Raw genomic sequence first — 25800 nt, 5'->3', positions numbered from 1 at the left:
TTGTTGAGGTCCACATGGTCACACTGGCTTGATGGGGCGGTGGGGGTGGGGTAGGGGAGGGGGGAGGAGGGAGGGAGAGACAGACAGACAGACAGACAGACTACCTTCTGCTTACTGCCTCATACAATTGGCATGTCCACCCGCAGATGTGCCCCACATATGTACATATACACATACCACATCGGCACTGTGCGTGGGTGTGCACATCCGCTTGTCTCAGCCTATTTGGGCTGCCATAGACTGGGTGCCTTATAACAGCAAGAGTCTTTCTGAGTTTCAGATGCTGGAAGTTTACTATCCAGTCATTGGCAGGTTCAGTGTTTGGTGTGCATGCTCCTCACATTCAATGTTTTCTATGTCTTCACATGGTGAAGGAACAAGGGGTCTCTTTAAAGGCCTTTTAATAAGGACATTAATCATCACATTCATGGGGCTGCATTCCTTTCACCAGCTTTTCTAAGCCCCACTTTCTGAAGCTGTCATGGCGACTGGACACATGAATTTTGGAAGGTTTTCAGACCATAACACATACATATGGTCCCTCTTCTCACGACCAAATGGGTACACAGAGGTACGATTCACTGGTGTCTGGGTTGACTGGGGTTGGCAAGGATGGTGGGCATTGCCACCCAAGTGTAGTGTCAATGACCCTTCCTCACATTACGCAAGATCATGGTAAATGTTTATAGGGTGGACAGTATTGATTTCAAGAGGAGCAAAGGAATGGCTCTGCTCACTTGAGGAGAGGGAATCCTAGCATCTCTGAGCTCCACCTACGCTCTGGTGTGACCTTGGGAAGCCAGTCCACCAGCTCCCTCCCAGCATGTAGCAAATGCCTACCGTATTCATCCTTTCTTGGGAAAGAAATGAGGGCAGTGGGTATAACTCGTTGAGTTTGGAATTCTGTCTTGTACAAATCCTTTAGGTTAAGGATTTAGTTTCCTTACCTTTTATCATATGTTCTACTAACTATTCGAGACCCCAAATTGTCTCTGAACCTTTGGTTTTTTAGAAACAAACTTGAGGTTAGTTCAGTGAGGGTTCAGCCCCTATCATTGACAAACAGCAAACGGAGAGAGGTCCTTTTGGTTTGAGTGACAAAGTAGGTTGGGTTCCTGCCCAGGCATGAGTCTTGTTCCTATTCCCCGAGGCAGGGATGGTTCCTCGGGACAATACCAGCCACATTCACTTACTGCAGGTGATTCTGGTTTCCTGGCTTGCCCCACTTTGTAGTGCCTAGGCCTGCTGGGAATTGTTCAGCAGTCAAAATTGTTGTGTCTTCAAGGAGACTTAGAGCTTGTGGCCTGAAGTGCCCAGCAGGATGTGGAGTTGTGTTCCCTTTTACTTTGTCAAGAGTCTTCTTGTCCCGTGCTCATCAGGAACAGAGTGGGAGCTGCAGTGAGACTTGGTTGCTGACTCACTGTCTCACTCCCACCCTGCTGCTGAAGCTCTGCTGCTCAGCCCTCCTCCCCCGCCTCCTGCTGCAGGCCCACAGCTGCAGGGGTGGCCTTGGATTTGCTGGGTGGGGCTCAGAGCCACCTGCACTTGACAGGACACATTTTTACATACTGTTGGCTAGAAATAATCAACTTTATTTAAAGAGAATGTGGATTCAGAGTGCTATAAAAAGCAACCAGCAACCTGCTAGGGCTGTTTTAGGAGCAATTTTCCTGCCTGCTCTGAGGCCCATGCTAGGGGACCTGGGGTCTGTGCTGGAAGGACATGGTAGGAGGATAGACCAGCAGGTCCCAGGCAACAAATAGAGAGCCCCTAATGGGGATGCAGGGCTTGGGGACCTGATAGGGGGTCAGGCAGAGACTGGCAGCCTTCTCCCCGAAGAGTCGAGTTCGTAAGCCATGCCGATGTTTGTGTGAGGACTGATATGTGTGCTAGAGTAGCTGTCCAAGGCCTTCTCCTGGGTCCAGGCTTCTCTTCCTTGTACTAGTCGCTGATCTCTGTCAAGTGCTAGGGCCATTTTGGTTTTAATTTCTCTCTCTCTCTCTTTGTTTTTAAGATTTATTAATTAATTAATTAATTATATATAAATACACTATAGTTGTCTTCAGACACACCAGAAGAGGTCATGGGCTCCTATTGCAGATGGTTGTGAGCCACCATGTGGTTGCTGGGATTTGAACTCAGGACCTCTGGAAGAACAGCCAGTGCTTTAACCACTGAGCCTTCTCTCTAGTCCTTGGTTTTAATTTCATGGGGAAAGGTAAATTTATTTATATTTTCATATTGTTTTAAAAATATTTTATGTGTATTAGTATTTTGCCTTTGTGTATGTAAATGCACCATGTATTTGCAGAAACCAGAAGAGCAAGTTGGATGCCATAGAACTGGGGTCACAGGTGGTTATGAACCACCATATGGCACCAGTTCCTCTGCAAGAGCGAGAAGTCCTCTTAACCATTGACCCATCCCTCTCTAGCCCATGTTTTCATAGTTTTGTCTATTTTAACCTGGTAATATTGGTAGGGCTGTCAGTGGAGAGGGATCTCTTTCTCCTTACTTCCCAGCTGTAAGGGTAGCCACTGTTATGCTGTTTTAATTTTCATAGATACCACTCCATATTCATGTATGCCCATGTCACGTGTGAGCCTAGCACTATCAATGGGGTTCATGTGGGAGGACCTGGTGGAAGCTTGGTGACTGGCTGGCCAGCACTGTTTGCTGTGCTTGTTTCCTTGTACTCCATTCCAGAGGACTTTAGGGGTTGGGCTGAGGCTACTGCATTGGACCCAGGGGGCACAGGTACATCGTTGCTCCTGCCTGTGCTCGTATAAGTAGTTGCTATTCTCTTGGCTAAAATGTTTGCATATTATAGGGAATTTGGATATTACCTAAGGAAGCAAAGAGCAAAGACCTCCCCCCCTTATCACGAAAATCAAACCTGCTTATGCATGTATGCTCATATCTCTTCCTAAAAGCAGAAGCAATACAATACATAGAAGTTGTGTGTTCTTTTTAACCCCTTACATTTGGTTGTTGTGTTGAAAGGCTTTCCCATACCATAGTCTAAATGAAATGCTAGATATGTTCTATGTTTTCCTTGTTTTGGTGCCTCCATCTTGCTCTGTTTTGTCAAGTCATCAAGCCAGGTGTCCTTTGTGGCTCTCAGTTCCTGTCTGTTTCCTGTGCTGCACAGTGCCTCTCCTCAGTCTCGAGTTTATGTCCGTGCTGATTGGTCAGTACCTGATCTTCACAATATTGAGTGCTGAAGTTGTTTGTTTGTTTGGTTTTTTTTTTTTTTAAAGATTTATTTATTTCATGTATTTAAGTACATTGTCGCTGTCTTCAGGCACACCAGAAGGGGGCATCAGATCTCATTAGAGATGGTTGTGAGCCACCATGTGGTTGCTGGGATTTGAACTCAGGACCTCTGGAAGAGCAGTCAGTGCTCTTAACCGCTGAGCCATCTCTCCAGCCTGAGTGCTGACCTCTGACAGAAGCAAATTTCCTTAGCCACCTTGCCTGTGCAGCCACATCAAAGCTAAACAAGGGAGATCTGAGATCATGTGTGGGCCGGCTCTCACTCCTGAAGCTGTAGGGGAGAAGGATCCTCCAGCCCCTTCTAACCTTGGACAAAAGCCCACAGATCTTGTTTCATCCTTCTAGTCTCTGCCTGTTCTTCATGGCTGCCTTTACATCGTTTCTTGTCTGTGTCTAAACTCTCCACTTGAAGAACAATGGTCATTGTGGGTGAGGGCCCACCTTAATTGATCTGATTATAACTGAATCACTTTTTAGACTTCAGGAGTTAAGACTCAAGGATATCATTTGGTAGGACACAAGTTACCCTCAGCAGCATTCTCTTATCCAGCCCTGAGATTTCAAACTGTTTTGGAGACCCTGTCTCTCATATATACACAGACACAAAAGTATGCATACCATGGGTAAAATTATTTTTTTTAATGATTTCTTTATTTTTATTCTATGTGCATTGGTGTTTTCCTGCATATATATCTGTGTGAGGCTGTTAAATCCCCTGGAACTGTTGTTATAGGCAGTTGTGAGCTGCCATGTTGGTGCTGGTAATTGAACCCAGGTCCTCTGGGAGAGCAGCCATTGCCCTTTAACCACTGAGCCATCTTTCCAGCTCCAAGATATTCTTCAAACTTAAGTGAGAAAACCATGTCCTCTTTAGTCACTCTTTCTCCAATCCCGGTCTTGTTTCTGTGTCAAGACAAATGTAGTCACTTGCAACTTTGTGCTTTCTGGAATGAGCAGACGCACAAGCACACCTTACAGTGTGTGGGGCTCCCTGCCGTCCTCAGGTAGTCTGCTGCTGTTGGAGCAGACTCTGAAGAGGACGGCCAAGCCACCCCTTCTTGAGAATATTCTGCTTGTTCCTCTAGACAGAAGTTTTTATCTGTGAATTAGATCCTCAATTTACTTAGTGGACTTGTAAGTTTGGACTCATCTTTATGAGGCATTTATTTGATTTAACATAGCTAAATTTTGTGACAGGCTTTGTATCTTATCTTCAACATCTGCTTTCTGGCTAGGTCTTTTTGTACCTGTGCTAGGTTTGTAATGCAGGTATGTAATAGGATTTGGTTGACTAGGTTCTGTTTTTCCTTTAAGGCCATCTCATTAGATGAATTGCTTACCTCTTACTAATGATGTGCAGTTTTAACACAGTCCTTGTGGCTTTGATTTACTTACTAGCAGGAAAGAGAGGCTTAGTGTTGGGTTAGGAGTGAAGTCAAACAGCTGCAGGATAGGGTGTTTTGCCTATTTTGAAAGGATAAGTTTCTCTTAGCAGTTCATCAGGTTCACCCAGTGCTCATGAGCCAGGCATTTTCTTAACCAAGGTGTTTGTCTGCTTAACAGGACTGGTTCTGAACTGACAAGCAGAACTGTGATTTCCTGGGAGACCACATGAGTGTCACAAAGAAAATTGCCCCAAAAGAGACTTTAATAGATGTAGAAAACAAGTGTGTGTGTGTGTGTGTGTGTGTGTGTGTGTGTGTGTGTATGTGTGTACATGCATGCATGGTGGACACACACATGTGCAATTTCCTCAGTACATAGGACTAACACGTGTAAAGCTGCTCCGGGAGTTGTCTGGTGCATCTCAATTTTCTTGTTCTTTCTCAGGATCCAGGAGCAGTTCCAGAAAAATCCTGACAGTTACAATGGTGCCATTCGTGAGAACTACACCTGGTCGCAAGACTACACTGACCTGGAGGTCAGGGTGCCAGTGCCCAAGCATGTGGTGAAGGGGAAGCAGGTAACAGCTTGTGGGCAGGGGCCTTACTGCAGCCATTTTGCCAGTCTCTCTCCAGGCAGAGCTGGTAGACTCCTTACAAGAGAGTTAGGATTGGCTTTCTGGATCTTGTCCCCAGCGAGTGATTGCCTTTGCTGTGCTTGGCCTTTGCTTCTGCCTGTGAGCCTTTTCACCTGGTCTTCAAGTGTCCCTGGGGACAGTGAGTCCTAGTCTTAGTCAGCACAGCCATAATCTGGAGGAAAGCTCACGTTTGATGTCCCCGCCTCATAGTTAGGGCTCAGGCATTCTTTTTTTTTTTTTTATAAATCAATTTTTTTTTTTTTTTTTTTTTAGATTTTATTCATTTATTATATGTAAGTACACTGTAGCTGTCTTCAGACACACCAGAGGAGGGCATCAGATCTCATTACAGATGGTTGTGAGCCACCATGTGGTTGCTGGGACTTGAACTCAGGACCTCTGGAAGAGCAGTCGGTGCTCTTAACCACTGAGCCATTTCTCCAGCCCCGGGCTCAGGCATTCTTTTGGCCTTACTGTAGTCAGCTAGTCTCTTGGTTTTCAAGAGCAGATCCAGGCACAATCTTAGCAAAGTCTACCTTCAGCATCCCTAAGAAAGCTCCAGTTAGCTGACTTTACAGTGAGGGCTAAGGTGCCTTGCATGATGACTGTCATGTCTGTTTACTGGTATGAGGCCCAGTGCTCAGTACGGAATGGGGCAGCAGAGCCCTTTTGTGGACTTTGGAGGTAAATGAATACTGAAGTTTAATCTTGGGTCAGGGGATAGAGAAGAACAGTATGGATTTGTATGAGTGTTCTTAGATGCAGAAACTTTCCAAAGACAGTGAGATGACAACACAGGAAAACAGGACAGGCATTCCTTACTGTTCCTGTCTATGTGGTTGCTGAGCTCACACAGATATGTGTTAAGCAGGCTTTCCTGTCCACAGGCCTTGTTGCTGCTGTTGGCTAGAGGTCACCAGAGAGCATCCCATTTCTGTGAGGTCCAGATTTGGCATTTCCTAATGTACCTACCTCTCAGTGCTCAGACTCATTGGCCAGACCTGACCCTTCAGCGTGCTCATGGAAGGATAGCTCACTTTCTTAGGCACAGATTCTATGACGTATACATTTTCTCCACCTGTTGGCACAACAGAGCTTATTCTCTTCTTCAGATATAAATCCTCCCTATAATCACCTGCCCCCAGCCTCCCAAGCTGTGCCAGGTATGAGATTAGTGAGAGGTCCTGCTCCTAAGGAATAAGGCGAAGAGTGGTACGGTGGGACACGGGGCCTTTTCCTGACCTCCATGCGCATGGATGGCCATTACCACACGCATATAAATCTAGGCTACAGTGACCAAGGTACTGTCTTGCCTGTGTCCTGTGGCTCCTCCACAGGGCAGGAGCTGTGTCAGCTATGTAGAGCTGTGACATTACCAACTTGGGCTGATTTCTGAAACTTCTATTTAGGACCTAATTTTTTGTAGGGATACAGAGGTTTACTTAGGAAACTTTGGTAGAAATAACATCATAGATTGTTATAAATAAGCAGGATTCGCTTAACATAATCTCAAGGAACAGATTCAAATAGGATATAATGGAAGTTGAATCCACATTATAATGAAGTTTGACGTGTCAGAATCCTTCCTTATTTTAAATTTCAAGAGAACCTTAAATATACAAAACAATCCTGTGTTTCATAGATGAGAAATTAAGGCTGACAGAGATGACTAAATTACCCAGAGTTGACTCCCCTGTTAGACCCAAACAGGCTTTTAGATACCTAATGAGGGCGCTGGAGAGATGGTTCAGTGATTAAAAGTACTGCTTTCCAGTGGTCCTGAGTTCAATTCCCAACACTCACGTGGCACTCACCACGTCTAATGCTGTCTTGTGGTGGGCAGATGTACATGCAGACAAAGTACCCATACATAAAATGCAGAAGCAAATACTTAGATACCTATTGAGTAGAAGAGTGCTGGATAACTAAAAGGGCAAAGCCGTGCTTTGGTTTAGATGTATCTAGGCTTAGACCTCTTTAAATTCCTGACTTAATGGAAGGCGGGGTTGTGTGGAACATGTAACATGGAAGCTGAGTTATACTTGTTTTTTAGGGGACGGTTTGCTCTGACATCGGGACAAATTAGCTGTCTCCCTCCACCCACATAGCGACCTTCTACAAAGCTCAGTTCACCTTTGTCTGATTTGGTGGTTGGGGCAGGTGCTGATCGCCTTTCCCGAGTTGCCTGCTTAGCATCTTCCTCGGTGCTAGTGGGTCAGGTTTTGTCTTCCAACTCATTTTGTGGTAAGAGCACCAATAAATTATAAACAAATTTAAGGGCTGGCGGAGATCTCTCAGTTGATAAAGTGTTTGCTCCCTGAGCATGAGGACCTGAGTTCAGATCCCCAGTACATACATACAAAGACTTAAGCCAGATTGTTTGCTTGTAGTTCCAGAGCTAGGGTGGCAGAACCAGAAGGATCCTGAGGATTTACCAGTTAGCCAGCATAGTTGTATCAACGCTCCAGCTTCAATAAGAGGCCATGTCACAAAACAAGTGAGCAAGATAGAGGAAGATACCCAGCATCAATCTCTGGAAAACACACACACACACACACACACACACACACACACACACACACACACACACACACAGAGTCACTCACATGCATATACATGAATATATATCCTGTGATACAAAATAAATTTGATAAACTATTTAAATTTTAAAATTTTATTTCAAATTATATATTATCTTTGTGTTTATGTGTGTGTATTGTCATAGTTAAGGCTTAGTTGCTGTGAAGAGACATCATGACCAAGGCAAGTCTTACAAAGACAACATTTAGTTGGGGCTGGCTTACAGGTTCAGAGGCTCAGTCCATTATCATCATGGCACTAAGCATGGTAGCATGCAGGCAGCCGTGGTGATGGAGAAGAAGCTGAGAGCTCTACATCTTGGTCCGTAGCCAGGAGGAGTGACTACGAGCCACACTGAGCATAGTTTGAGCATAAGAGATCTCTAAGCCCTCCCCCACAGTGACACACTTTCTCTACAAGACCACCCACTCCAGCAAGGCCACACCTCCCAACAGTGCCCTTCCCTATGGCACCCCTCCCACAGGTGGGAGAGTAGATGCTTACAGAGGCCAGAAGGAAGGCATTGTATCAGGGTTTGTATCCCTTGGAGCTGGAGTTTAAGGTAGTTGTAAGTTACCTAACATGGATGCTGGGAATTGAACTTAGATGCTCAAGGGAAGAACCTCATCTCTTAAGGTTTCTCTGAAAGGCTTCATAGTAGGCTCAGTTTAAAATTACTTGTTTTTCCCCTTTCCTGTGCTCAGAAGACTGTGCTGGTTCACTCTTGGGAGTGGGAGGCGTGCCCTGCACCCTGGGCACCTGGTTTGGGGCTGCCACACCGTGTAGTTTACACTCGTGTCTCGTGTATTTGCTCTGATCTCAATGGTGGTGCAGACCTGCTTTTACTAACCAACCCTGGATCTGGTTCATTCTTCTGTGGACATTGTCATACACATGGCCCAAGTGGTGTCACCAAGTTAGACTGCTAGCATCGAACATTTGTCCCTTTTATTGCATAGACAGTAATGGTTAGCAGAGTGGTGGTTTGTGTGTGCCCAGCACAGATGGAGTGAGTGCCCATCTCAGTGGCTTAGCTTTTTACCCCAGCATGCAGAGACCACTGCACACTCACAGGAGCCCGATAAGAATCAAAGCTGTCCCCACCCAAAGTCGGCTTAGCTTGTTTCTTTAGAGCACTGTGGTGGGGCGAGGAGCTTTCCAGATCTGCTGCCAATCTTAATGTTGGCATTTTGAGACACCTACTGATATTGCTTTACCTGTGACTATTCTTATCTCATACACGGTAAGAAATTTTCTTTTTTTCCTTAATAAAATTTCTCCATGGTATGCTTAACAATATCACAAACTTGTTTTACAAATCCCTGGTATGAAGCTATGAAACTGTTAGAGGAAAAAGTAGGAAAAATACTTCAAGAAATAGGCACAGGCAAGAACTTTCTGAGTGGAGCTCCCTTCACTTGGAAGTAATAAGACCAACATTAGCAAGCAGGATCTCATGTATAGCTTTCTACACAGCAAAGGAAGCCGCTAATTTGGTGAAGAGACAGCCTACAGAATGGGAGGCAATTGCCAGCCATGCTACGGACAGTAGACTAATATCTGGAATATACAAAGAATTAAAAAAAAAAACCTAAAACAATAAGAAGTTAAACAGTTCTCTCAGTAGATGGACTAATGAAACAGGCTGAGTCACTGACAGTCACTTAGACTAGCACTAAACATGGATTGCTAATAATCATAAAAAACGTTCTCCAGGGCTGGAGAGATGGCTCAGCGGTTAGGAGCACTGACTGCTCTTCCAGAGGTCCCAAGTTCAATTCCCAGCAACCACATGGTGGCTCACAACCATCTGTAATGGGATCTGATGCCCTCTTCTAGTGTGTCTGAAGACAGCTACAGTGTACTCATATAAATAAAAATAAACAAATGTTTAAAAAAATATTTTCCGGGTTGGGGATTTAGCTCAGTGGTAGAGCGCTTGCTTGCCTAGGAAGCGCAAGGCCCTGGGTTCGGTCCCCAGCTCCGAAAAAAAGAAAAAAGAAAAAAAAATATTTTCCACCAGCCTTCATACAAATGCAAATCGAAACTGCATTGAGCCAGGGTGGCGGCCACACCTTTAATCCCAGTATTGCAGAGGCAGAGGTGGATGCATCTGTGAACTCCGAGATAACCATAGCTTCATAGTGAGAGCTTGTCTGAAGAAAGCCAAGAGCAGGCCATTGAGATTCTATTTCATTACAGCCAGAAGGACAGTTATTAAGAGAGTAACAAATGCTGGTGAGCACGTTGAGTGAAAGGGAGCTCTTACACACTGCTGGTGGGAGTCCCAGCTCGTCTAAACCCTGTGAAGTCAGGATGGAGGGTTCTCAAAATAAAAACAGCAGCAGCAGCAGCAGAGCATACCAGACAGACCTGAGAAGTAAGTCTTGCCGTGACTCACCTGGAGCACTCCTGCGCTCACCTGAAGGCCCCGTATCCGCAGATAACCGTGCGTGCACCAGGGCTTGGGCAGCACTGTCACATAACTAAGGAGGAGGCACAGAAGCAGAGAAAGTGGAGGAAGAAAACCACAAGGAAAGTCTTAGAGCCATAAAGTACAGTTGTGTGCTTGCCGGGAACGTATCAGAGCAAGAAGGTTAAGGCAGTCCTGGGGAGGCAGATACATGTTTTTTCTTTGTAATCTTATATTTTATGTACATACATAAAGTCACACACACACGTGACATGATGCTGAAAGTGATGCTGTTAGAACAGAGACTCATGGGAGGGAGGATGGGACATACAGGAACAGCGTGTGCCTAACTGCAGTATGTTTACTTAAGACTGTAAAATGTCCTGCTCTGGCAGTTTCTTAGGATTTGTAAGTTTTTGGCGAGTCTCTCTTAAAACTATGAAATAAGTTTCTTTGGTGTCTCTTGGGTTCCACTGGCCTAAGGGCTTTTCCTCAGAGTTGCACTTCTTCTTGACTGTTTCCCTAAATGTACCTGTCACAGTTGCCTGTCAGCAGTATTTTATTTTTGGTTTGTCTCTGGCACCCATCAGATATAATCATGGTGGCTATGACTGCAGCAGCTCTGATAGATTGAGCCAGGGTTGGTTCTGGTTGGGGATGAAGAGGCCCTGGGTTGGCAGCTGTTTGTTTGGTGCTCTGTGGGTGTGAGACAGGGCTAAAGAAGGGAGCCTTGCAGCAGAGCCTAGGCCTGGTGCCCCTCCCCAGCGTACTCAGCTTTGAGTTGCCTCCTAAGCTGTTTTCACTCATCTCCTTTCTGTGCAGAGTGTGAGGACAGCATACTGGCCTTTCAAGGGTAGTGGAGAATGAATGGAGTGTGTACCAAGTACATTATGTTCTTCAGGGTAAAGTGGGAAGTTTCTTATTTTGCGTACAAGATTTTAAACCGTGGTTCTTCCGGCTAATCTGAGAGATTCCTGTGTGAAGCTTCTCGTCTGCCTCAGTAGGCTTTTCTTCACCAGAGTCTTTGCTCACCTGTTCTCTGCTGCACAGAAGAGCAGCACACTGTCTTCCTTTCCTGTGCAAACCTCAGAGGTGAGGAGTGGCAACTCCACGGTTGCTCACATTTTATGGCACCGTAGACTGCAGTACCCTGAAGACTTAGAGGTGCAGGGTTTTGTTTTTCACCTGAGAAAACTCTGCTGAGATGGCACTGGAGTGGGGACCAGAAACCAGGCTCATGGTCACCTTGTTTTGACTTCTGTTGAATGGAAAATGCTAGCATTTTATCACGAAGTCATTTTTGAATATTGCTGAGTAACCAGTGAACCTGTCTCCTGACTTTGTTTTCACTCAGAGGCCGTGGGTGTTTAGGTCCGGTTGCATCCTGAGTTGGCTCTGACCTCACACCAAGAGGCTCTTGGAATAGCTGTTTGGCCCCAGACATGATTGTATGGCGCTTGCCCTCCTGGGCTTTGACTTGTGGTTGCGTTCTCCTGAGGTTGATGCTGTGGAAAGCTTTACCCAGCGTCCCTTATTGCAATTGCTCTGTAGAAAAAGTAGGAGGATAGTGAAGCGGGGCACGATGGCTCCCAGCCCTTGAGGGGCAGAGGCAGGTTGATGTCTGAATTTTAGGACAGCAGGGCTAAATAGAGAAACCCTGTCTCAAAATTAACAAAAAACAAACATAAAAAGTAGAAAGACTTTATTGTAAGAAATTTTCATAATAGAAAAGCTGTCGGGCTGCATTTAAATTTACCTAATTTTTGAATGTACAGCATACTTAAATAGTCACAGTGTAGTGTAACCATTGGAGAGTCCCTGACCTGGCTTTGTGCTTCTTGTGCTGTGAGATCTTATAACTGCTTTGGTGTCTACTTTAGCAGAGGCATGTGTAATCATTCGTGTGTGTGTGTGTGTGTGTGTGTGTGTGTGTGTGTGTGTAATTCTGCATTCCCAACTTTAGCACAGATGATAAGTTCTGCTTGATGCCCCTACTACTTCTACCTGTTTTTCATCTGGCACCATCAGGGCAGCTCTGGTCACTTGTTTATCTCTGTGTCCTCAAGGGCCCCTTCATGGTGCACTTCACTTCACTGTCCTTAGTCTTCTGGCTCAGGTGGCTACCCCTGGCACCAAGAGTTCTCATCCTCAGCTTTTGCCCACTTCGAGCAGCAGGCTGATGATTAAACTGTACTGAAGTCATTGTGGCTCCTGTAGTAAAGCTATGTTCCATAACATTTTGTTTTGCATCTGTGCATTTCCATTTGATTAAATTTCATAAAGTGCATTAGTTGTAAGATGAAGGCATGTTTGTGATTACCACAAAAGTACCTTTGTAGTACTGTACTAACCCTAGATGCCAGTGCCTGTTAGGATGCCCAAGAGCTTCTTCTTCTTCTTTTTTTTTTTTCTGGTTCTTTTTTTTTCGGAGCTGGGGACCGAACCCAGGGCCTTGCGCTTCCTAGGCAAGCGCTCTACCACTGAGCTAAATCCCCAACCCCAAGAGCTTCTTCTTAACGAACTTGTTGACAGTGCTCTTCCTCAGCCTGCTGGGCCTTGTGAAGGTTAGATGAAAAATACCATCATAGTATCTAGTGGGTGTGAAAAGTGCATGCTTGTAAAACCAACACTCTGGATGTAGACAGCTGGACTATCTAGGAAGACTGTTTCAAGCAACAATATTTAAAACGTAATGTTTAGATTCAGTGTGAAATTACATTTCTATGAGTTTGTTCTCTCTCAGCTTCCCCATTTTCTAAGTTGTTCTTTTTCAGGAGTTCCCTATGGAGAGAGAGGATCTTTGTGGTGTGGTGTGTCTCTGTGTGTCTCTGTGTCTCTGTGTGTTTCTGTATGTCAGGATGTACCCCTTAAGGAATGTTTCAAAGCAGAGATGACACCAAACTCTATATATCTTACATTTTCTTTATGTACCATTCATATGATAGTTTAATGTATAAAGTAGGTAAATTAGAGATTAACAGTATATAGTAATAAGATATGATCATTTAACAAGTACACTGCAGTAGTTATGACTATGATCTCTTAAACTATCATGATATACTGTAATCACCTACAGTGTCTGTGTGGTGAGATTAATGTGCCACGGTATGTCTGAGGCCTTGACAAATGAAATAACGCCCTTCTCAAGGGGCTGATATGTTAAGGTTGTGTTTGGAGCAAACATGTAGCTTCTATACTAACATTTTCAGAGCAGGTAGAATGACGAGATGGATTTGTCTATCATTAATGGGACTTTAAATTCCAACTTTTCTTTTTACAAGGATTTTTCTCCACGCCTGGGATGAAACACTAGTGAAAACATTCTACTGAACAATATGGCTATTGCCCACTTTCTGATTAGGTCGCCTGATTATCTGCCAGTGTTCTGTTTTTTTGTTGTTGTTATTTTTTTTGTTTTTGTTTTTGAGATCCCATACAGTTTCCTCTCTGTACTCTGTGCCTGACTTTATTGTGTGACCTCAGATATTACCGCACAGTACCCAGGCAAATCTGCCCGTCGATGCCCTGTTGGTGAGTGAGGCTCTTTGGGCGTCTTCTTCTTGCCCAGGTTCAGTGCGGTTTAGACCTAACCAGTCTCTTTGACTTTGTTGGAAGTGTGGCGGCAGCTTCCTTGACAGATCAGGTTTCCCCGTAATTGTTATAGTTTCTGTCTAACCATTCCTGAATCTATGTATTTTTCCCTCTTTTTAGGTGGTTTCCTGATGAGATCTATATAGTTTCAGTGTTTTCTAGTGTAACACAGTGCTATTATTCATAACACCAACACATTTAATTAGGCCTTTTCAATATTAACCAAACACTTAACACACACATCGCATCCTGTGACCATTGCTTTTTATTGGTTGAAGCATCCAGTTGTCCATACAAATAACACTAAACAGACTTGTGTGTGTGTACACAGATATGTGGGTGGGGTTGAAAGAAAAGGGAAATTATATAGTTATATTGTAATTAAAAAACAAACAAAAAAAAAATTGGCTGGCTGCCATGGCACAGACCTCTAATCCCAGCACTCTGGGAGGCAGAGAAAGGAGGATCTCTGTGAGTTCAAGGTCAGCCTGGTCTACAGAGTAAATTCTAGGACAGCCAGGGCTACATAGAGAAACCTGTCTTGAGAAACCAAGAGGGGAAAAAAAATCAATCAAAATTAATGTTAAAATTAAGTAACAAATATATTTTTAAAATTGACATTTATTTAGTTTTCTTTAAAATTTTATGGCTAATAATCTATCTTTGCAACCTTGTCATGTAGTATTAAGAACTGTTTGTTTGAGGCCCTGCTGGCAATGAACACACAGAGATCCACCTGCCTCTATCCCCTGAGTACTGAGAATAAATGTGTGTGCTGTACTTAGACCATAGATTGCATTTTTGTATTATTGCTGGTTTGCCAGTTACAGTTTTCTTCTAATCTTCTTTGATACATTGAGTTGAGTTTTTGAAAAGATTTATTATTTGGGGCTGGAGAGATGGCTCATTAGTAATGAACACATATTGCTGTTCCAGAGAATCCTAGTTCAGTTCTTAGTACCCCGATGAGGGGCTCACGACCACCTGTAGTTCCAGGACGTCTGCAATCTCTGGCTTCCATTAGCATGAGTGCACACACACAGATACATGATTTAAGCATTTTAAATATATTTGTTATTTGCTGTGCATGTCTGTGTGCATATATGTGCATATGTGTATGGGTGGCCTTGTTGGATTCCCTGGAGATGGATTTTCAGAACTAAGTACGATTTACCAAAGCCCAGCTTAGTGAGACCAAGGAATTTATTGAGCTTTCTTACAAAGCATAGGATAGAGGTTCCTTACTGGACCATGGGTGACCCTTAGTCAGCTGTATCATAGTAAATCCCATCTCATCATGGATGGAAACCTCATGGAAGCTGCCACCTGAAATCCTTCTAATAGTCTAACATTTTCTGAGGTCAGTTGGAGCTGGGGGAGGGAGTAATTGCTAGAATTACTCCTAGGGAGCGCCTCTTTACCTTATACCCAGCTGTCACTGGATTGTTCTGCTGTAGTTGCCATGGCTGAGTAGTGGGCAGAGTCCAAGAATGGCATCTTTTTGTGACTAGAATGTGGGGAGCTGTCAAACAGTACCTCTTGACGCAGGGTGCTGGGAACTGAACTCTTCCTCTGAAAGAGCAGCTACTGCCCTTAGCTTTGTCTGGCTTGTGATAGTACCACACCGTTTTGATTACCATGGCTTTGTAGTAGGTTTTGAAATGTTTATTGTTTTCTTTTTCTCCTACTGTTCCTTCATTATCACTTTCCTTTGTGTTAAATGAGCAGTTTCTAGAGTAGTAAGGCAGTGGAAAGACACAGAAGACAGACCGTGGTCACACAGCCAGGGGCAGCCCCTCTCCCTCAGGAAATCAGGGATCTGCCTGGTGAAGAAGCTGTCAGCCTTTAGAGGGGAGGACTTTAGGGCCTTGGGGATTGTAATTGTTTTACACAAAGGGTGGCAGGCTGACCCATTGGGATTCCTTTCTTGTGCTGATGGAGAGGGCTGAGCAAGGTCACCTGCCATCTCTTCAGAATACTGTCTTACTGTATTGTAGCTGTGTCTGCTTGTTTTTTTTAATTTCTTAGGACTGCCCCAAGAGTATAATTACATTGGGCTTTATAGCCATCTCTTTAGGTTAATGTCACCTTCCTTAACTTTAATAGTGTACATTCATATGTCCTTCCTCTGCTACTTAGAGCTGTCACTTACATTTTATGCAGTTGTGACTCTTTTTCTCTCATATTCTGTTCAAAAGACAGTGCATGGATACACATTGCCTTCTGTTTCCCTGTTGAGCTTCTCTTTTTCTGTGTGTGAATTAATCTACCACCTACCTGTGTCCTTTTGTTTCAGCCAGGACTCTCTTTAGTTTTGGTTTTAGGACTTGGCAGGTTAAGACAGTCTGTCAGGAATGATTCTCTTGGGTCTAGGTATGGCTCTCTTAGATTTCTACTTGGAATCCACTGAGCCGCTACGATGTTCAGATTCATCTTGTCAGAGTTGGAAAGTTTCAGCCGTTATTGCTTCAAGTAGCTTCTGGCATTTCTCTCCTAAATCTGTCTGTGAGTCCTATTTTGAAAATGTTGGTGTCTCTTGGGCTCTGAGGTCCTGTTCATTTATTTTCCTTCTGTTCCTCAGACTAAACCTAACTTTAAGTTTTCCTGATTCTGTTTCTAAATGCTGAGATCTGCTTTTGAAAATCTCCTCTGAATTCATCACTTGTAATTGGTGTGTTTGCATGTGGGTATTTGCACTTAAGTGTCAGCAGCTGAGGAGGCCACTGTACTCTAGTGTACATCTCCAGAGCCGTCAGGTCTGCAGCTAGTTATAGGCAGTTGTGAGCCACCCTGTCTGGGTGCCAGCACTGAACTCCAGTCCTGGAAGAACAGTATACCACTCACTCACTCCCTTCTCCAGGTACTTTAAACTCCATCATTCATATTTGGCTTACAGATTCTAATGTCCATGTCGTTATTGATATTCCACTGTGGAGACTTTGTCCTCATACTTTCCTCTAGTGCTTTGGTTTTCTTTAGTTTTTGAGTGAATTTTAAAATAATTGATTTGTTGTCTTATTTTTTTTTTAAGTTCTTGTCTGTATTTACATTTTTTTTAAGTTCTTGTCTGTATTTACATAAGGATAGATTTTGTTCATTGCTTTCTTTCACCCATGTATAGGTTCCTGGTTTGGTTTGGTTTTGCTTTGTTTTTTCATGCATTTTGTGGGAACTAGAACGTCCGTTCAGTGGTCACATATCTGTTCTTGGGTTGGATTCCTGGCATCACGTGGTGGTTCACAAGTATCCATAACTCCAGTTCTGGAATGCTCAAGATACAGATATTCCTGCAAACAAAACACTCATGTACATAAATAAATATTTTAAAAATTAAAAGAATAAATTTTATAATCTTAGTATTGAAAGGTAGTCAGTATTGGCCAGGCAGTAGTGACACATGTCTTTACTTCCAGTACTCAGGAGGCAGAGGCAGGTGAATCTCTGTAAGTTCAAGGCCAGCTTGGGTCTCCCACGAATTCCAGGTTAGCCAGGGGAAGCACCCCCTCCCCCAAAAAAAGAACAAGAAAGAGAAATGTGTGTAGTGAAAGTTAGCATATGGCCGTGTTGGAGATCAGGTTCCTCCTCCTCTGTGGTTTCTGTTAGTGTTTTCTGTACTGTTGGTGTAGTCGTTTCATGACTTCCTGAAATAATTGTATCAAGTTTTGAATTCTTTGTCATGTAGAACTCTCTACTTGGTGAACTTAGTGGTCAGAGAGTGATTTGCCAAAGATTTCCTCAAGTACCTGGAGCTACTAAGTCTTCCTGGGCTTCCCTCTGCATAGTGAGGTCAGGATCCTGTGCAGGTACCAGAGCCTTGTAAAGCCCTTTGAACATGTCATTCCCTAGCCTTTTCTTTAGTTTTCTCAGTTGTTAGTCATTGCCTCAGAGTTAAAATAGTTGCCTATAATTATTTTTAACAGACTTCCCTGGGAAAAGACTTTTTGAAAGAACCGTATATCCAGGTGTACATGTACTCTCCCCCGCCCCGGCACACATCCTTTTCCTTGGAAGGGTCTTCTAAGCACTCTTTGATAGGTTAGAATACGGTAGTGCTTTAAAATGGAGCTCTGAGAGTTCTCTGTCTTGTTTCTTGTGATGGTGACTAGTACAGTGGGATTGGTTCTGCTCAGGGCAAAGAAGGAGGTCACCTAGCTTTCTGGGTCTCTTCTACAGCTTTCCCTGTTAGGTTCCAAAGCTCATAGTGGAATGCTGACAGATTGTGTCATGCTTTTGGAGCACATATGGAACCCTTCACCATTTCTATTGACATACTTTTGAGTTAGGAATTTCATATAATTTTGTTTTTAAGGATTTCTTACTGCTTTTCTTTTTTATATTGTCAAAAACAACATACTTTCCTCGTGACCTTCAAGTCACTGAGATTCGGTCATATTCTGTGTTGTCCAGAGATAACTTCCTTCTTGACTTTCTCACCAGTGACTATGGTATGAGTGATTGTTTCCAGTTGTGCCTTGCACTCTGCAATGAACACATTACTGTGTTTGCATCCTAGTTGAATATAGTACTTCTTCTAGTTTTCTCAGTTAGGTTTCCCCCCTGACGTGATATGTGTGTGAGAGAGCTTGCATGTCTTAAAATGTATTTATTTTTAACCTTTACTTATTTCACAGTTTGAATGAGTGCCAAAGCCATTTTAAATTTTAAATTATATTGTCTGTATCCTCTGTATGCCATGGTGTGTGGAAGTCAGAGGACAGCTAGCAGGAATTGGTTCTCTCTTCTCACCTTGTGGGCCTCTGTGATAGAACTCACATCCTCAGACTCAGCAGCAGATCCATTACCAGCTGAGCATCCAAGTGAGTAAACTTACCACGTCTCTGGTAGGACTAATAGGACCTTCCGAAAAACCACTCAACGTTCTCAAATACACGAGTCTGTCATCCTGTGTTCATTCTGCTCAGCTCTCAGGGATTCTTTTCAACATAAAGGAATAGTTTCTTACATTTCTAGAGAATTAGATTATTAGAATCTCTGGACTACTCATTTTTTTACCAAATTGATCTCTTTGTCTTCTAGCCTTTCTATTGACTTTTTTTTTTGTTTTTTGCAATTATATTTTTAATTCTTTTTAAATTTTCTTGGTCCTATAATTTTTTTTATATCTGCTTAGATCTCTGCAAAGTTATAAAATGGAACTATTTAAATACATTTTTTCCTGATTAAGTCTGCCATCTTTGGTTTTGCTTTTTAGCATTTTTCCTTCATGTTGCAGTTTTCATAAGATAGAACTCTCAATTCCCTACACGATTTATTTTTCTTGTTGATATTTAGTATCTTCCCACATTGTCTTGAATGTTGTTTTGTAAAATTATAGAAAGACTGTCTTTTACTCCCTCTAGATCTGGCACCACAGTGCCCCAAGATATCTGCTAGATATCTTGCCAGAAGCACACATCCTAACTTTGTGGCAGCCCAGACATTTTTTTTTTTTTTTTTTTTTTTTTACAACAACAGAGTGTGGTGCTTTATGGATGGTTTTCTCTGTTGCATTTCAAAGGTCTGTCAACTGAGTGAACTGACAGGTTTGCCTGACAAGGTTTGGAGCCTTGGTGGTTTCTATGTTTGAGGAATTAGTATTTTACCTAGAACATTGCCATCCATTCTTTTCTTCACTGTCTCTTTCTGTCCTGGTTCCTCCTTTGGGGATTTATTTCATTACACTGGTGAGTTCCTATTAGAATCATGCCCAGATTTGGAAATGAACATGTTGTATAAAACTACTGGGAGTTTGTTAAGGTGAGTTCGTACCTGGGAAGTACCAAGACCTGTATTAGGTCTTGTTTGCAAGTAGAAATTCATGTTAGATTAACCATGGCCAACGTTTCATTGGCCAACGTTTGTCATGGTTATCAGGAATGAGCCTAGATTATCAGCAGCACCATCCAGGAGACGGCTTTAGCAGTGCGTATGGAGAGGAGTGACAGTGCAGGTCCACCTGAAGTCCCACGAGAGGATGCCTCCCAAGTCTGTTCTTGAACCTGGCAATGTGGCTGTGCCAAGTACCGTGTAAGAGCTGGTCTAATGAGGCCATGTGTCCTCTGGGCAGATACTCTAAGAAAGAATGAATGCAGGGCTAGACAGGTCACTTGGTGTTTAGGAATGCTTACTACTCGTGTAGAGCACCTGGGTGCATTTCTCTGCATCCACATCAGGTAGCTCACAGCCACTGTGGCACCACTGTGGGAGCTCCAGTGCCTTCTGGCATCCACAGGCGCCTGTGTGCATACAGTACACATGCACGCACCCATACACATAAACTAATAAGTCCTTTTTCCTTCCTTCCTTCCTTCCTTCCTTCCTTCCTTTTTTTTTTTTTTTTTTTTGTGGGAGTTGATTTTGAGACAGAGTTTCTCTGTGTAGTCTTAGCTGTAGACCAGACTGGCCTCAAACTCAGAGATCCACCTGCCTCTGCCTCCCAAGTGCTGGGATTAAAGGCATGCGACACTGCTTCCTAATAATAAGTCTTTAAAATAAGAAAAGTGAAACAAATACAAACTATATTTTTTCTAATTATTGAGCTTACAATTAAGGTTAGGGTTGTTAGAGTTCGCCTTTTTCTAGCACTTCCCAGTGCACTGTGGACCCATGCATTCAGGGCAGGCGTACCCATGATAGCAGCATGGACACATAGACAGGCCCTACCAGAGCAGGCCCTGAGAGAAAAAGGTGGCTGAGGCTCGGTTTTATGAAGAATCGAGTAAAAGGCCAAGCACAGTGGCACATGCCACTCAGGGGAGAGCCAGGAGGATCTTAGTGAGTTCAAGACAAGCCTAATTCCTGTAGTGAGTTCCAGACCAGTTAGAGCTACATGGTCAGACAGACAGACAGACAGACAGGCAGACAGAAAAAACAAAACTGAAGGAATTGGTTTTACTGTCCTGGACAAAAGACCAAGCACCCTTTGTAGCAGCTCAGGAAAAGAAGAGGCCAGCCACATTTGTCTTTTGCCAGAAAGTTTTGGGTGAACAGCTCAGTTATTCTAGGCACAGTGGTCCAGGGCCTTAAGAGGTCAGAGAGAGGGCTCTTGTCTGTGTGGCCGTTCAAGAGGAGAATGAAGAGGAGATCCTCCTGGAGAGGAAGCTCACCATAAGAGCAACATTGAGGATTCCCTCCAGAACCTTGAGCTGAGGCAGTCTAGGTAGTCATGGGGGAGATGGAAGGAAGCACCCAACCAGCCCTGTATCTTCTGCTTCGCTCAATGTGAGAACCAGTCTCACTGCACACGGACAAGGTGTGGGTAGAAAGTCAGCTGTGGTGGAAGTGCTTGGACTGTGGACTGGGTTGGAATGGCTTCCTTCACAGAGCTGCTTGGGGAGCCCAAGTGTGCCCGGCTGGAAGGTAGTAGCTGCTACCATCATAGAGCTGCAAGATGACTTTCTCCTGGTGTGTTCTCAGGTCTCTGTGGCCCTTAGCAGTGGCTCCATCCGCGTGGCCATGTTGGAAGAAAATGGAGAGCGGGTCCTCATGGAAGGGAAGCTCACTCACAAGATCAACACCGAGAGTTCCCTCTGGAGCCTTGAGCCGGGCAAGTGTGTTTTGGTAAGTGTGGTTACTTGTGTACAGAGCTCCGTCTGGGTTTCGAGCCTGCCGTGATGACACTTTGTCCAGGTCTTTCCAATAAGCAGAGAGGTCTTTAATTACAGTAATTGGAGCAGACTTAATTAATCCCTTGAGTATTTAGCACCCACCCCTGCTTGGACTCTATCTTCATGAGCTTTTCCCTTTGTATTCTCTACCCCTCAGTGTTCCCATCATTGCCAAGAGCCCACTTTTCTATGTATAAAGGCAACACCAAGTAAATAAAATGAAAATGCGGAATTTTCTTAGGTGCTAGTCTGAGTTTAAGTTCACCAAGTAGATCTCATTGAGCATCTGGCAGGACAAGGGTTAAATAAAATTCATGACTATGCCAGTAAGTTGTGACTCCAGATGAATAAATGAATAGCAGTCCACAGCCCCTCCACAGTTGGGCTGTGTGACTTGTTAGATGTGTCTGTATCACTCTACTGTGACAGCTCTGACCCCTGTAGTGATATCTGGACTAACTTGTTTCCTCTTTTTATCTACAGAGGGAACAAGTTAGGTAAGAGAGATAAAGGTGAAAAGAAAACCAGTAAGTCTTTGGATGAAAAAATCCTTCAGGCATTCTTCATATATGTAACGCATCAAATAAAGGAAGCATTTGTTAGATTCTACAACAGGTGCTCAGTGGTGGCCGGCTTCTCTGGGATACCCTAGTTGGAACTGGCAGATAAAGAGAGCTCTCTAGCCCACAGTGGCTCTGTCTTGGCTACACTGGTGTTTCAGAGGGAGGCATAGGCAAGGGACTGAGTGAACTGAACTCAGTGCTTGTGAGAATTGGGAGCATCTTCTGCCTCATCTTGCTATCAGATCCAAAAGCAGACCGTAACTTGCTCATGTGGAAATGTCCCCCTTATGTAGGCATGTGCCTAAGTGTTGCCAGGTCCCCGCCCTGCCACAATTTCTCCTATGGTCTCCTAAGGCCCATGTGGAGTTTTCAGAGGTGGGGCTGGATCTGGTCTGTCCTGTGTTCTGAGTCTCCCAATACCCAGCACCAATGGTGTCCACAGGGACGGGGCCCAGGACTCCCCCCAGGCTGTACGTGTCTGATCGTTCGCTTGCTCACTGGTGCACATCCCTTGGCAGAGCAGCATTTCCCAGCCAGAGAAACGAGAAGCACTTTTCTGCCTAAGGGGTGCCTCTTGCCTCTGAAGGTGGGCTTTGGGTGTCAGTATGATTGGATGGAATGAACTGGCAAATCCTGGCTGTGTCTGCAAGGATGTTTCCGAGAAGAATTGCATGTGTGCCAGTGACCTGAATGGGAAAACCTACCCTAAGTGTGGGTAGCACAGAACCATTCAGTAGGCTGGGCCCAGATTGAACAGGGTGTGGAGGAAGAGAGACATTTTGCCTGTTTCTGTCTCTCCCCTCCCAAGCAAGCATGCCTTTGCCTTGCATATCAGACTCCAGGTTCTTTATCCTTTCAATGCTATGGTTTTTATGAAGGCCTTTGTACCTTCGATATCTAACTGATGCTTTACACCATAGATCGCTCTCGTTCTGAATGTCTGACTTCCCTAGCTTTGTTCCTTGAAGATGACCTTTGTAGTCATGTGAGCCAATTTAATATGTATTGTATATCCTTGCCCGTAATATATATATATATGTATACATGTATACATATACACATACATACATATATGTATACATACACATGTATGTGTGTATGTGTGTGTGTGTGTGTGTGTGTATGTATGTATGTATGTATGTATGTATGTATGTATGTATGTATGTATGTTCCTTCTTGCTCAGTTTCTTTGGACAGCCCTAATGTAGCCTTCTTAAATTTGGCAGCTCAGTCCGTTTTCCCTCACCCTTGACTATGAAGCCTATACACTAACAGTGCCGTATTGAACTTTTTCTTGAACACCCCAGCTCCTTTACCTGTCATACTACTTGAAGTTGCAGGTGCCCTCTCAGCTCTCTTGAGCTTTGCATAGTCAGGCAGTTCCGGACATGAGTAACACAGTGGCAGTACTGGACTAATAGCCTGGCTCTTGGAAGACACTTCCTGTGGCTGCTTTGGCCACCATGCTAGGGTTCTCTGATTCTAGGGCTGCTGTCTTCAAGTACTTAGAGTTCTAGGACAGCCATGTCTTCTGCCTTGGCTAGTTGACAAGAGTATGGGATTGAGTTAGGATCCCAACTCTGCACAGCACTTCCCAAGTGGTTTGTGTCACTCAAAAGTTACCAGTGTTTGCCATTGGAATGGTCTTCTCACACTGCATTTGTATTCAGAATCTACTGGGATTAGAATCTCTATACTAGTAATTCCTTATACTTTATGTCTATAAAATGTGATTGTTACTAAATTAACCTTCTAAGAGCTTTTGTTGCTCTGACTTGATAAGTATTCTAGAGCCATGTTACCTTTGGGGGGTAGGGGTATCCATTCAAGTGGGACAGGATGGAGTCAGACGTAGTCAGACTCATACCTATACCTTTGTACTTGAGAGATAGGGCAGAAGGGTTGCCATGAGTGTTATGCCAGCCTGAGCTGTAGAGTCAGAAAGTATCTCCAGAAAAGAGGTGCTGGCCACCAAGACTGACGCCCTGAGTTTGGTCTTTAGCACCCACATGGTGAAGGGGGAAAACCAACTCCCACAGGTTGTCCTCTGATAGCTCTCTGTATGTGTGCCATGATGCCTGCACATGCGTATGTACACACACACACACACACACACACACACACACACACACACACACACACACACGGCTAATAGCTAACACACTAACTTCTTACATTAAATGCCAGCATATATTGAACATGTGCGTGCTCTATGAAATACTTCGTTGCAGAGTCTGAGAAGTCAGGCAGGACTTTCAGGCTTTGAGATGAGCCTCCAAAGCCCCAAGTGCTTAGCTGGAGTTTTCTTTCTTGAAAAGGTTCGCCCCTTTAATGGGGGTTGGGAAAGGTAAACAAATAAAAATAGGTGAAAGGGGAAGGTAGATGATCAGAGTAGTTTTGAGTAGTTCTTGTGTCATGTAGATATGGGTGATACTACCCCCAAGCTGGAGACGTTCTTGTACTGTTCTGTACCCTCACGAGGATGGCTGGAGAGAGCCAGACAGCTGTAGTGATAACCAGATGTAAGATCTTTGTCCCTGCTATCCATGCACACATCCCCCTCCTGCAGACTCCGCGAGGACTCCATCCATGTTCTACTATGGCCTGGGTTTACCTGTGCACCAGTTACTGGTAAGGTTTTAGTTTGACTTTGCCAGGTACCTGTTGTCTGCGAGTTATGAGAGAAGCAGAACTAGTTACATCCAGTTGTTACCATAACCATGGCAAACTGGGGTATTTTGCCATCTCTTGTAGAACCAAAGAGAACCCCTTGGGACTGAGACAGCACACTATCAGTTCCTACAGTCCCTCAGAGTTGGATGTTTTTGTTTGTTTTATATAGTTTTGTTTTTCAGGGAGCATCACTGGTGGACAGTGAGCAATCTGACAGAGAGGAGCCATGGACAGACAGTCCGCCACTCCTGGCTCTCTCATCAGCCTGAGCCCTTGGCTGTACTTAGAGTCCCTTCTTGATGAGAGGCTCAGGACTGGTCTCCCACCACGCGAGAAAGTGCTGTGTATTATGGAATACATCAAGTGTTATAAGTCCAGGGTGTTTTACTCTATTTGCTGGTGACATACCATGGCCAGTTTTTACTTTTGAGTACATATATGAGACAAACCTATAAATTATTAAGGAGATTGTTTTTACTTATGAAAGGCTTAATTTTGACCCTCTCATCACATTGCATTGGCTGTGTGGACTCAGCATAAGGACTAAGAAAGGGTTACCTGACTGAGGGGGTGGCCGTGCCTCTGGGTCATCATTGTAGCCACGTTTGACTTCTTTATGATCCTTGAGATGAACACCTGGCTCCTTAATCTCTTCTTTCCTTCTTGCCGCTTCTCGTTAGGCCAAGAGGTTGGCCTGTGGATATAGCCTTTTTTGGGCGAGAGGACAGTGGGGGAGGACTTTATAAATAGGAATTTTAGTACAAGATCCTTCTGGATTTTCTGGATGACCTCCGAATTCAGTGAAAGACACCCTTAAAAGAGACAGAAGAAGAGACATAGACACAGGAAGTTGTTATGAAGACCAAAGACTAGAATGATGTGGGCATAAACCAAGGGATGCCAGCAGCCACCAGAAGCTGAAAGAAGTAGAAGGATTCTTCCTTGAAGCCTACAGGGGGTCAGTCATGCCAACTCCTTGATTTCGGACATCTGGTCTCCAGAACCTCAAGAAACAAATGGGTGATGTTTTAAATACCCTCTGCTTTGGCCCATTCTGGTTTTTGTCTTAACATCCCT

The 25800-nt window shown here is 44.0% G+C and overlaps 1 protein-coding gene across 4 annotated transcripts in view; it reads left to right on the top strand.

The window, feature by feature from the left end:
- The window catches only part of Nudcd3 (NudC domain containing 3), an 81904-nt gene that overhangs the window by 41639 nt on the left and 14465 nt on the right, over positions 1-25800 (top strand). For 2 of the 4 annotated variants that reach the window (NM_001419338.1, NM_001103362.2), the window contains 2 exon segments: positions 5107-5239; positions 21297-21440. In NM_001419338.1, coding sequence (NP_001406267.1) covers positions 5107-5239; positions 21297-21440 — 277 coding nt within the window. 4 annotated transcript variants of the gene reach the window in all.

This window comes from Rattus norvegicus, chromosome 14 (genome assembly GCF_021556685.1).
Source record: "Rattus norvegicus strain SHRSP/BbbUtx chromosome 14, alternate assembly SHRSP_T2T, whole genome shotgun sequence".
Lineage (NCBI taxonomy): Eukaryota > Metazoa > Chordata > Mammalia > Rodentia > Muridae > Rattus > Rattus norvegicus.
Note: the sequence above shows the minus strand (reverse complement) of the source record. Positions and strands in the feature narration are given on the sequence as shown.